Below are 12,271 nucleotides of genomic sequence, written 5' to 3'. Positions count from 1 at the left end.
TACTGTTCAGTTTTAGTCAGACGGGTTACCTACGCCCCAGATAATTGACTTTTCATAGTTTGTCAGGAAAGCTGTAAATAGGAGGTGTTTCTAAGACAGCGAGTCATGGTATCCAGTGCCTGATGTCCTCAGTTTGGTCCCATAAATTCTGAGATAGTATTTCAAACATTTCTTAAAACCTGAATCCCTCATTTTATTGACTTCTATTTATTCATTGCCTTCCATTTCTGAAAGTAGTGTTGCTGTGTTAACCTAGCAGCTATCTATGGAGATTTATCCCATGCATATTTGGTCTAATAAATGGAGTAATTTTCCCTTCTCAAAAAGAGAGAGAGGGAGAGAGTTCTCTAATCAAATATTTAAACAGAAAGGTTGAGTTGAGAGCCACTAGTTACTGAAGGCCGGACTTTTTGGAATCAAAACAGTTAGCTGATAACTTGGAGCTGATTTTTCTTATTACAGTGAAGTAGACAGGCTGTTTAAAATTTGGCGAATGATACCGGTGAATGATATGGATGAGATAGAGGCCTCCCAGGTGGCTAGGTGGTAAAGAATCCCTCTGCCAGTGCAGGAGATTGAACCCAGGTTCAATCCCTGGGTCGGGACGATCCCCTGTAGAAGGAAATGACAACCCACTCCAGTATTCTTGCCTGGAGAGTCCCATGGACAGTTGAGCCCGGTGGGCTACAGTCCACAGGGTCACAAAAGAGTCAGATACCACTTAGCAGCTAAACAATAGCAGCAGCATGGATAAGGTCTGGATACTTACTATTAAAGCAAATCCTCATTAGAAAGCATTGAAAATGTACATTTTTAGCTTAAAATGAGCCAAAATTGTTGTGCTAACTTCAAAAAATTCAAGGAATCTTGGCTCTAATCCTCTCCATAGCAACAGTTTAAAAGGCTCTAAAACTGGATAAACAGTTTTGCAAGGCAGTCAGGATATCAGAATGGGAAAATTGCTGAGGAATCATGAATACTATTCCTGTTTTTTCTAACAAAGGAAGAAATTTTGCTTCAGAAATTTTAGGGGACTGGCCACAATTACGAAGCCATTCCTATCTTTTCAGTAGAAGCCCATGTGCCTGGTGCATATTTTAATTTTTATTCTTTTTTAGAAAAATTTTAAATATAAATTAATTTATTTTAATTGGAGGCTAATTACTTTACAATATTGTATTGGTTTTGCCATACATCAACATAAGTCCGCCATGGGTGTACACGTGTTCCCCATCCTGAACCCTGCTCCTCCCTCCCTCCCCATACCATCTCTCTGGGTGCCGGGCTAGCTCAGTCGGTAGAGCATGAGACTCTTAATTTTTATTCTAAATGTTACCTTTCACCTTTCTGGTCTTCTAGGAATTAGTATTTTTAACTACAGCTTTGTGGAAGAAATGTCATAAAGCAGCTATATATAGAGTAGTTATCTATAAGATCCCCATTGCAATCCGAGAGCCTGTTTTTAGGAAGGTTAGGTCATTGAATGTGAAAATTGCACCACCCAGTGGCAAAATTATTGAACAGCAAACAAAACCAGCTCGAGGTGTGACAAGAAATCCTATCAAGGGTAGATTCAGTGAGTTACCCTTTAAGTACCAAAACCTAATATTGTTGTTTAGTTGCGAAGTCACATCTGACTTGCAACCGCATGGACTGTAGCCTGCCAGGCTCCTCTGTCCATGGGATTTCCCAGGCAAGAATGGGAATGAGTTGCCTTTTCTTTCTCCAGGGGATCGTTCCAGGTCAGGGACCAAACCTCGGTCTCCTGCTTGGTCTCCTGCTTGGCAGGTGAATGCTTTACCACTGAGACACCTGGGGAGCCCACCAAAACCTAACGAATATCAAAAAAAGAAGTGATGTGCTTGCATTTTCTCAGAAAACATCACTATTTTCTCTAATAATGTGACGATATGTCCTTTACTTTTAAAAACGATTTTCATCTGCTTCTACATCTTTCTCTAGGTCCCGGAATCTCAGGCTTTGCTAAAAAAGTAAATGAAATCAATGTTTATCTGACGGCATGCATGGAAAGAGCCCAGAAAGTGATTCCGTCAATCCAGCACATGGAAACACCTGTGTACCTGGGAGCCACGGCCGGCATGCGGTTGCTCCGGTATAGCAGCCTGTAGGGACTGAGAGCGGCTGGGAGCTGGGTTTGGTTGCACTAAAGCCTCTGAACTATGAGCAAATGCCACACTTCTTAACACAATTCTAGATATGCTAAACGTCTACCCCTTCCACCCCTAAGAAAGAAAATGTCAGTGAACAGATAATATTCCCAAAGTCTTTGTATGTATAATAATGGGAGTGTACATATGTAAAAAAAAAAAAAGCCCTCGTGCTGATCTCCCCACAGGGAATTCAAGGAAGTGATGGCACAAAGAAAGATTGAGCCTGTATACTCTGATATTTGGGGTAACAGATTTAGCCATTCTATATCTGGGAGTAGGAGACCCAGAGGAGATCACAGATGTCCCAAGACACGAATTGTCACAGCACATCATTACTGGTCACCACTTAGTACCTATAGGCTTAATTTTTCATTGGTTTGTTCACTCATTCATTCAGTGTGTAGTGACAGCCTCCTCTGTCCCAGGACATAGGAGTAGACTATTCATCTCCCAAGATCCGAGTTTTGATACAGGGTGACCAATTCTTTGCTAGAGGAGTGCTCAGAGCTGCTACGGGAACATACCTGTCCCTGCCAAGGATGGGAGAAGATAAAGAAGACTCACCAGAGGAGGAGTACATGAACCAAATCATTGAGGGCTTGTTGGAGGTTGGGAGAAGGGCATCACAGGCCAAGTAGATGTTATGTATTCCATAACCTATGTTTGCTACTGCTACTGCTAAGTCACTTCAGTCGTGTCCGACTCTGTGCGACCCCAGAGACGGCAGCCCACCAGGCTCCCCCATCCCTGGGATTCTCCAGGCAAGAACACTGGAGTGGGTTGCCATTTCCTTCTCCAATGCATGAAAGTGAAAAGTGAAAGTGAAGTCGCTCAGTCGGGTCTGACTCTTAGCGGCCCCATGGGCTGCAGCCTATCAGGCTCCTCCATCCATGGGATTTTCCAGGCAAGAGTACTGGAGGGGTGCCATTGCCTTCTCTGATAACCTATGTTTATTGGACACCTATTACATGTCAGGCACAAGTCCCTCCTTTACCTGGATCTTGTGTTCTAATCACTGTACCCAGGAGGGATATGTGAGAGACCAGGGCCTGTTCAGAGGACTATAGATGGTTCTGCACAAATGGAACACAGGGTACATAGGGCAAACATCAATAGTGACAATAATAGTGGTAGAAGCTTGTATTTGTTGGGCCCTTTCTATGTTCTCAGCACCATGTTTTAATCTCCATAACTCTACAAAGTAAGAGGTACCATTAGCTATTATTAACTACATTAAGAAAGCTGTGGTGTACAGATGTTAAAGAACTCACCAAAGGTCACACATCTGGCTAGTGGTAGAGCCCAGGTTCTGAGTGGGATTCCGAGAGGGCAAGGTTCAGAGTGCCTCGTGGGCCATGCCAAGGAGTTTGGAGTAATCTGGGAAATAATGGGAAGCCACGAAAGGATGCTACACAGCTGGTGACGCGGGTTGTTGTTCGGTTACCCAGTCGGGTCTGACTCTTTGCGACCCCATGGACTGTAGCAGGCCAGGCCTCCCTGACCTTCACCATCTCCCGGAGCTTGCCCAAATTCATTGTCATTGCATTGGTGATGCCGTCCAGTCATCTCATCCTCTGACACCCTCTTCTCCTTCTGCCCTCAATCTTTCCTAGTATCAGGGACTTTTCCAATGAGTAGTCTGTTAGCATCAGATGACCAAAATACTGGAGCTTCAGCTTCAGCGTCACTCCTTCCAGTGAATATTCAGAGTTTATCTCCCTTAAGTTTAACTGGCTTGGTCTCCTTGCTGTCCAAGGGACTTTCAGGACTCTGCTCCAGCACCACAGTTCAAAGGCATCAATTCTTTGGTTTTCTGTTTTCTTTGTGGGCCAACTCTCACAATCGTATGTGACCACTGGGAAAACCATGGCCTTGACTATACGGACCTTTGTCGGCAGAGTAATGTCTCTGCTTTTCAACACACATCTAGGTTTGTCATAGCTTTCCTACCAGGAAGCAAACGTCTTCTGATTTCATGGCTGCAGTCACCATCCACAGTGATTTTGAAGCCCAGGAAGAGGAAATCTGTCACTACTTCCACCCTTTCCCCCTTCTATTTGCCATGCAGTGTGCCATGCACATTGGTAGAGGTGGATTGGAAGGGAGGAAAACTAGAGATAAGGAGGCCAGTTGGTAGGGTATGGAAGGCATTCAACTGAGAGATTATGGAGTCTAATGCCAGTTGGAAGGCAGCATTTTCTGACCCAGAGACTCTCAGTATTTTATCACCTAGATCTTGGAAGGGCTTCCTAGGTGGTGCAGTGGTAAAAGAATCCATCTGCTAATGCAGGAGACACAAGGGACATGGGTTTGATCCCACATTGGGATGATCCCTTGGAGAAGGCAATGGCAACCCACTCCAGTATCCTAACCCGAAAAATCCCATGGACAGAGGAGTCTGGTGGACTACAGTCCATGGAGCCGCAAAGAGTCGGACACGGCTGAGCATGCAATCCTTGGTAAAAGCAGCTATAGTCCATCTTCATTATGACAACCCTGGAAGATTTCTTCTTTAGATCTCAAGATTTCAAACCCGAAAACCAAGGCACAATATGAGAAAGTTTTTTTTTAACCAGTCTGGCACCAACTGAGTTTGGGTATCTGTCTCGGACGTTTACCACCTGGAATTTACTAGAGCCCTAATTAAAAACCTCAAGGAGAGTCCTGAGGCTGTGTAAGCAGCTCAAAGCCTCCATTAATAGCTAATGTAGCACACCTCAGCTCTAGGTTTGGTGATCAAGCAATATCCAGCTACCACCATCACAGTAGTTAAAATTATTCTGATAATTTCCTGGAGCCAGGCAACAACAATGAAAATGGTCTTTTAAGAGGACCAACCTATGTATGGATTGAAAGAATTTGGATTTGGAGAGAGGGGGCCAAAAGAGGAGTTATGCCTCAGCCCAAGGGAGGGCTCATCAGACAGCCGTGTGTGGGGATCTCATGCATCTGCTTAGTCCATGAGTTTGTGGTTCAGCTTCTTCAGCTTCCTAGTAGAACAGGCTGGAAGCTCTGGCTGCAGTAGGTAGTTGTAGTTATTCAAACAAAACCAGTAACCTCAGCTCTTTGTGCAGGATGGAAAATAAACAGATGGCAGACAAGATCCTGGCTGCAGTTGCAAGCAGCATCAGCAAGTACCCCTTTGACTTCCAAGGTGCCAGAATCATCAGTGGCCAGGAGGAAGGTGCCTATGGCTGGATTACTGTCAACTATTTGCTGGGCAAATTCACTCAGGTGATTATCTCACAGCACCCAGGGAGGTGGCTCCATGGGGGTCAATGCCATTGATATATCTTGGAAAGACCTGGATCACTAAGCAGAATGAATGATGGATAAATGGGCAAATTAACTTCCTCTCATATTTGCAAGGGTCACCAGAGGTATAGTTCTCTTACAACTACTCTTACTGTTGGAGAATAAGGGAGCCGTATCTTCACGTTACAGAGACAAAGAAAAAATTAAAAAAATAGAAATGTAGAAAAATCGGTCTTACCGGGTGGCACTAGTGGTAAAGAACCCGCCTGCCACTGCAGGAGACATAAGAGACATGGGCTCAATCCCAGGGTCTGAAAGATCCCATGGAGGAGGGCATGGCAACCCACTCAAGTCTTCTTCTGGAGAATCCCATGGACGAGGAGCCTAGTGGGCTACAGTCCATAGGGTTGCAGAGTTGGACAGGACTGAAGCGACTTTGTATGCACACATGCACACATAGAAAAATTAAAAATCTATCATTGAAAATAAAGATATCTGTTATTTTTCCAATGCTATGTGTCTTGTGCTATATGCAAAGCATTTTTCATATACCATTTGATTTAATCTTCAGAATACTTATGGGAGATGTTCTGTCATTGAAAAGCCACAAATGGAGGCCTAGAGAAGGTAATTGTTCTGCCTAAGGTCCCATGGCTAATGAGCAAATGAGTGGGGATTTGAATTTTCGTCTTTCTGGCCCCTGGTTGTAAACTGGCCCTGTATTGCTACAATCTGAGCTGAGTCTCTGAAGCCCCTCTTTTCTTGCTGTTGATTTGATGCATACTCAGGAACCTCTGGTAAGCTTGGTGTCACCCTTATGCTCCTATGCCTTAGGAAGTCCTTGAGTCCAAGAAATCCTATGAAAAGGGAGATGCACAGAGGCTTCTACAGCTGGTGACTGTACTCTCTTTCAGAAATTGAGTTGGTTTAACCTGAAGCCAAGCAAAGACGACACTCAGGAAACCTATGGAGCTTTAGACCTTGGGGGAGCCTCTACACAAATCACTTTTGTGCCCCAAAATGAAACGACCGAGTCTCCAAACAACAACCTGTACTTCCGCCTCTATGGCAAGAACTACAGTGTATACACACACAGCTTCCTGTGCTATGGGAAGGACCAAGCACTTTTGCAGAAACTGGCCCTGGGACTTCAGGCAAGTATAACTGAATCCAGACCACCCTCCCAACAACTGGGGGCCTCCAGCCCCCACATCTTGTTGTTTTCTATTTCTACTGCATAATTGGTCTGAAGTTGGTTGCTATACTTTCCAAACTTTTTCAGGGAGGAAATCTAAGAACATCTGGTCAATCCCTGTGAACTGTCCCCTGTAGACATCACCTCCTATGTTTGTTTACTGAACTGTCTCCAAGAACACGACTCAAATCCTTTCTTTGGAAATAATTTCTCATCCCTGTAGAGCTGACAGTGAAAAGCCTAGAGTATTTTGTGTGTGTGTGTGTGTGTGTGTGTGTGTGTGCATGTGTGTGCATGCTTTCCTCCCAAGCTTTCCGCACTATCAGTAAGATGACTGCCATGGGTAGAGGGGCTGCTGCCCTAAGGCTCCACTAAGCCTCTCATCCACAGCAGCCCCCTTTCTTCTCTTGAACAGACTGGGCTGTGGGCTGAGAATCATTTTGATACTCCTATGTCAATATGATTTATGGCACTTCTAGTTCTTGGGATTTTTGCTTCTGGCTTAGAGGTGGGGGCGGGAAGCAGGCGGGAAGATAAGCAGACCCCCAGAGAACTACCTCAGGCTCAGAATTTTGAGACCCTTGAGAGTGTTCCTTGTGGATCTGCTTTTGACCTAAGCACTTGGGGCCAATCCAAACAAGTGGAATCTCTGGGCCCAGCTTCAACCACATTAGCTTCCTATGAGTAGCAAAAGTTCATTTACATCTGATACCATTTCTGGTGCCTGTTAAACAAATACGACTATTCCCAAGGGTCAAAAAGACAGAGCAGGGGCCTACTGATGCCAGTGCTGAGTGCCTGGATGTTGCTCAGTTGCTATACATTAATGAAGCCAGACTGGTGCTTTTGTCCAAAGCATTTGCACGTGATGCCTTCAAGTGATTTTTTCCCCTTCAGGGTACAAATGGAATCATCCATGAGCCATGCTTTCACTCAAGATACATGAGGAAAATAAAGATGAGCGTCTTAAACGAAGGTTTCTGTACCAAGAGACATGAGTTGAATTCTTCATTTTATCCACTCGTTGACATTGAAATCCGTGGCGCTGGAAACTTCCAACGATGTCGGCAAAGCATCATTCAACTCTTTAACACCAGTTACTGCCCTTACTCCAGTTGCTCCTTCAATGGGGTTTTCTTGCCGCCACTCCATGGGCAGTTTGGGGTAAGTTTGTGAAATAATGATATACTTGTTAGAATGATTTTGGTTGCAAATTATAGAATATGTGCCTCCAAAGGGTTTAAATAACAGGATTCTTTATCTTCTCACATGGTAATAAGGCTTGAGATAGATAATTCTGGGCTAGTTCTTTAGCTTAACAATATCAGCTTTTCAATTATTTTCTTGGCTTTATTGTGGTGCTAAACTGGCAGCTACTGCTCTGTGCAAAGCCAATGCAGGAAAGAAAGAAATTTATCTTGCATATATCTCTCTCCAACTCTGCAGAAGTGTCAACAGACATCTTTTTAGATACCATTAGCCAGAATTTGGTAAACCAACCTGTGATAAAGGGGAATGGGTTACCATGGTTGGTTTAGACAATCACTGATCATCCCCTGGAACCAGGGAGTCTTCTTAAGCAAATTGCTTTCCTCTACCAGGTAAAATCATGAATCTGTAAGCCAGATTGTAAGGAATCTGTTAAGGCTGTTGGGTAGGCACCCATTAGAATCTGCCACAGGTGGCGTCTCAGATGTCAGAAGAAGAAGCAGCAGTTAGATGTCTTAGGTAAGGATTTCCCTCTATAAAGACACTTAGGAAGTAGAAACTGAGTAAGTCCCAAGGAAACAAGAAGATAGTGTCATTTTCATTACATCTTGAAGAGTTGGGGGACCATTTGAATCCTGACTCCAAATTCCATCTTTTCTTCATTGTTCCAGAATAAGAAAAAAATTTAAGCACAGGCTGAAAGAAGTGTCCCTAGATCTACTCATTATTTCAAATGTCATATGTTGGTCCTGAAGACCAAGAATTATAGTACTCACAGTTTATAAGTATCTTGTTCCATTGCAACCCCATGGACTGCAGCACTCTAGGCTTCCCTGTCCATCACCAACTCCTGGAGCTTGCTCAAACTCATGTCCATCGAGTCGGTGATGCCATCCAACCGTCTCATCCTCTGTCGTTCCCTTCTCCTCTTGCCTTCAATCTTTCCCAGCATCAGGGTCTTTTCATATGAGTCAGTTCTTCCCATCAGGTGGCCAAAGTATTGGAGCTTCAGCTTCAGCATCAGTCCTTCCAATGAATATTTAGGACTGATTTCCTTTAGGATTGACTGGTTTTATCTCCTTGCTGTGCAAGGGACTCTCAAGAGTCTTCTCCATCACCACAGTTCAAAGCATCAATTTTTCGGCGCTCTGCTTTCTTTATAGTCCAACTCTCACATCCATACATGACTACTGGAAAAACCATAGCTTTGACTAGATGGACCTTTGTTGGCAAAGCAATGTCTCTGCTTTTTAATATTCTGTCTAGGTTGGTCAAAACTTTCTTCCAAGCTACCATCAACTGAGTTCTAATTATTGACTAATATACATGTTATCTCAAATACTTAAGATTACCTTCAAAGAAACAATGGGCTTTTGTCTGCCTTCACACTCTCCCTTTTTCAGAAAGTAGATCAGCATGTGAGGAAGGGGGTTCAACTCCTCTCTCAGACCCCAACAGAAGAGGTTCCTCCAAGGTCTCTTGGCCCAATTCAATGTCGCAGAAAGAACTTCCTGGAGAAAGCACAGGCTCTGTAATAACCATACCTGGCTTAAAATCTGGCGTTACCATTTGCGAATGATATGGAGGTCTTCATTCCCTTGGTCTCTGGAAAACAACAATGGGTAAAATCATGGATCCTGCTCACCATGGCCTAGACCACAGTTTACCTGTCTTTCCAGTTTTCTGAGGGAAATACATGACTGCACAATGACTGGCAAGGTAATATTTGGTCATTAGTTGGCTCCAAATCCAAATTCAGAACAAACTACACTCTCACCTGGATGCTCCATAGCTGAAATAGGACTGGCTGCCTGTTTTGGGTTTTTTTGAGCCAAGTTCCTTGCCTTGAATCTAGCTGCTGGAAGAGAAAGGAGGGTGCCACAAAAGGGAAGAAGGTTGCCAGAGATGCTGGGGCCAGCCAAGGGCCCTTTCCATTCCACTCACTCCTGGGAACTACATCTGAAGGAAAAAGGGTATATTATTTTGTATTTGCTTTTTAACTTTTCTGAAACCTTTCCCTCCTGAATAACATGGCCCAATTCTTGCTTTCAAGCTTGACAAACCCTTCTGACTTACCACAGTTGGGGGTGGAAAGATGGGGGTGAGGGTGGAATTTCTTGCCTTTGAACGTAATTCCCCCAATCAAGGTAGGACAGGGCCGGAAAAGCATGGAGGAGCCTTGAGCTTCTCCTGGTAGCTTTTCTGTTTGATCCCTTCGTTCCTCAGAGAAAGACTTGTACACTGAAAACCACAAAGCACTGATGAAAGAAATTAAGGAAGACACAATGGAAAGACAGCTTCTGTTCATGAAAGACTTAACACTATTAAAGTACTCATACTGCTAAAAGTGATCCACACATTCAGTGCAATCCCCATTAAAATTGCAGTGGTGTTTTTTACTGAAAAGAAAAAAATACATATAAAATCCATTTGCAGTACAAAAGATCATAAAGCCAGAACAATCCTGAGAAAGTGAGAAAGTAAAACAAACCTGGAGGTATCAAGTTGTGGATTTTTAAATATATTACATTTAATTTAATTAAAGGTGCTGTAATAAAAACAGCATGGTGCTGGCATAAAGACAGACATATAGACCAATGGAACAGAATAGAGTCCTTAAAAAACCCCACATATATATGATTAACTGATCTTTGACAAGGGTGGCAGAGTGGGGAAAGAATAATCCCTTCCAGTAAATGGTTTCAGGGAAACTGTATCAGTTCAGTTCAGTTCAGTCACTCAGTCGTGTCCGACTCTTTGTGACCCCATGAACTGCACAGCACGCCAGGCCTCCCTATCCATCACCAACTCTTGGAGTTTACCCAAACTCATATCTATCAAGTCGGTGATGCCATCCAGCCATCTCGTCCTCTGTCGTCCGCTTCTCCTACTAACCCCAATCCCTCTCAGCATCAGGGTCTTTTCCAAATGAGTCAACTCTTCGCATGAGGTGGCCAAAGTATTGGAGTTTCAGCTTCAGCATCAGTCCTTCCAGTGAACACCCAGGACTGATCTCCTTTAGGGTGGACTGATTGGATTTCCTTGCAGTCCAAGGGACTCTCAAGAGTCTTCTCAACACCACAGTTCAAAAGCATCAATTCTTCGGCGCTCAGCTTTCTTCACAGTCCAACTCTCACATCCATACATGACCACAGGAAAAACCATAGCCTTGACTAGACGGACCTTTGTTGGCAAAGTAATGTCTCTGCTTTTAAATATGCTATCTAGGTTGGTCATAACTTTCCTTCCAGGGAGTAAGCGTCTTTTATTTATTTTTTTTTCCTTTTTCTTTTTTTTTAAATTTAATTTTATTTTTTAACTTTACAATGTTGTATTGGTTTTGCCATACATCAAAATGAGTCCACCTCAGGTGTTACATGTGTTCCCCATCCTGAACACTCCTCCCTCCTCCCTCCCCATACCATCCCCCCGGGTCGTCCCAGTGCACCAGCCCCAAGCATCCAGTATCATACATCAAAACTGGACTGGTGACTCATTTCATATGTGATATTATACATGTTTCAGGAGAAGGCAATGGCACCCCACTCCAGTACTCCTGCCTGGAAAATCCCATGGATGGAGGAGCCTGGTAGGCTGCAGTCCACGGGGTTGTGAAGAGTTGGACTCGACTGAGCGACTTCACTTTCACTTTTCACTTTCATGCATTGGAGAAGGAAATGGCAACCCACACCAGTGTTCTTGCCTTGAGAATCCCAGGGACGGGGGAGCCTGGTGGGCTGCCGTCTACGGGGTCGCACAGAGTCGAACACGACTGAAGTGACTTAACAGCATACATGTTTCAATGTCATTCTCCCAAATCATCCCACCCTCTCCCTCTCCGACAGAGTCCAAAAGACTGTTCTATTCATCAGTGTCTCTTTTGCTGTCTTGTATACAGGGTTATTGTTACCATCTTTCTAAATTCCATATATATGTGTTAGTATACTGTATTGGTGTTTTTCTTTCTGGCTTACTTCACTCTGTATAATAGGCTCCAGTTTCATCCACCTCATTAGAACTGATTCAAATGTATTCTTTTTAATGGCTGAGTAATACTCCATTGTGTATATGAACCATAGCTTTCTTATCCATTCATCTGCTGATGGACATCTAGGTTGCTTCCATGTCCTGGCTATTATAAACAGTGCTGCGATGAACATTGTGGTACACATGTCTCTTTCAATTCTGGTTTCCTCAGTATGTATGCCCAGCAGTGGGATTGCTGGATCATAAGGCAGTTCTATTTCCAGTTTTTTAAGGAAACTCCACACTGTTCTCCATAGTGGCTATACTAGTTTGCATTCCCACCAACAGTGTAAGAGGGTTCCCTTTTCTCCGCACTTTCTCCAGCATTTATTGCTTGTAGACTTTTGGGTCGCAGCCGTTCTGACTGGCGTGAAATGGTACCTCATAGTGGTTTTGATTTGCATTTCTCTGATAA

At 43.8% G+C, this 12,271-nt stretch overlaps 1 protein-coding gene across 4 annotated transcripts in view; it reads left to right on the top strand.

Annotated features, from left to right (window-relative positions):
• Positions 1–12,271, top strand: part of ENTPD1 (ectonucleoside triphosphate diphosphohydrolase 1) — a 104,546-nt gene that overhangs the window by 71,685 nt on the left and 20,590 nt on the right. For all 4 annotated transcript variants that reach the window (XM_027529156.1, XM_027529159.1, XM_027529157.1 and 1 more), the window contains exons 4-7: positions 1,963–2,113; positions 5,246–5,405; positions 6,341–6,580; positions 7,519–7,785. In XM_027529156.1, coding sequence (XP_027384957.1) covers positions 1,963–2,113; positions 5,246–5,405; positions 6,341–6,580; positions 7,519–7,785 — 818 coding nt within the window. The remainder of the gene's footprint in view (positions 1–1,962; positions 2,114–5,245; positions 5,406–6,340; positions 6,581–7,518; positions 7,786–12,271) is intronic.

The sequence above is a fragment of the Bos indicus x Bos taurus genome, chromosome 26 (assembly GCF_003369695.1).
Source record: "Bos indicus x Bos taurus breed Angus x Brahman F1 hybrid chromosome 26, Bos_hybrid_MaternalHap_v2.0, whole genome shotgun sequence".
Taxonomy (NCBI): Eukaryota; Metazoa; Chordata; class Mammalia; order Artiodactyla; family Bovidae; genus Bos; species Bos indicus x Bos taurus.
Note: the sequence above shows the minus strand (reverse complement) of the source record. Positions and strands in the feature narration are given on the sequence as shown.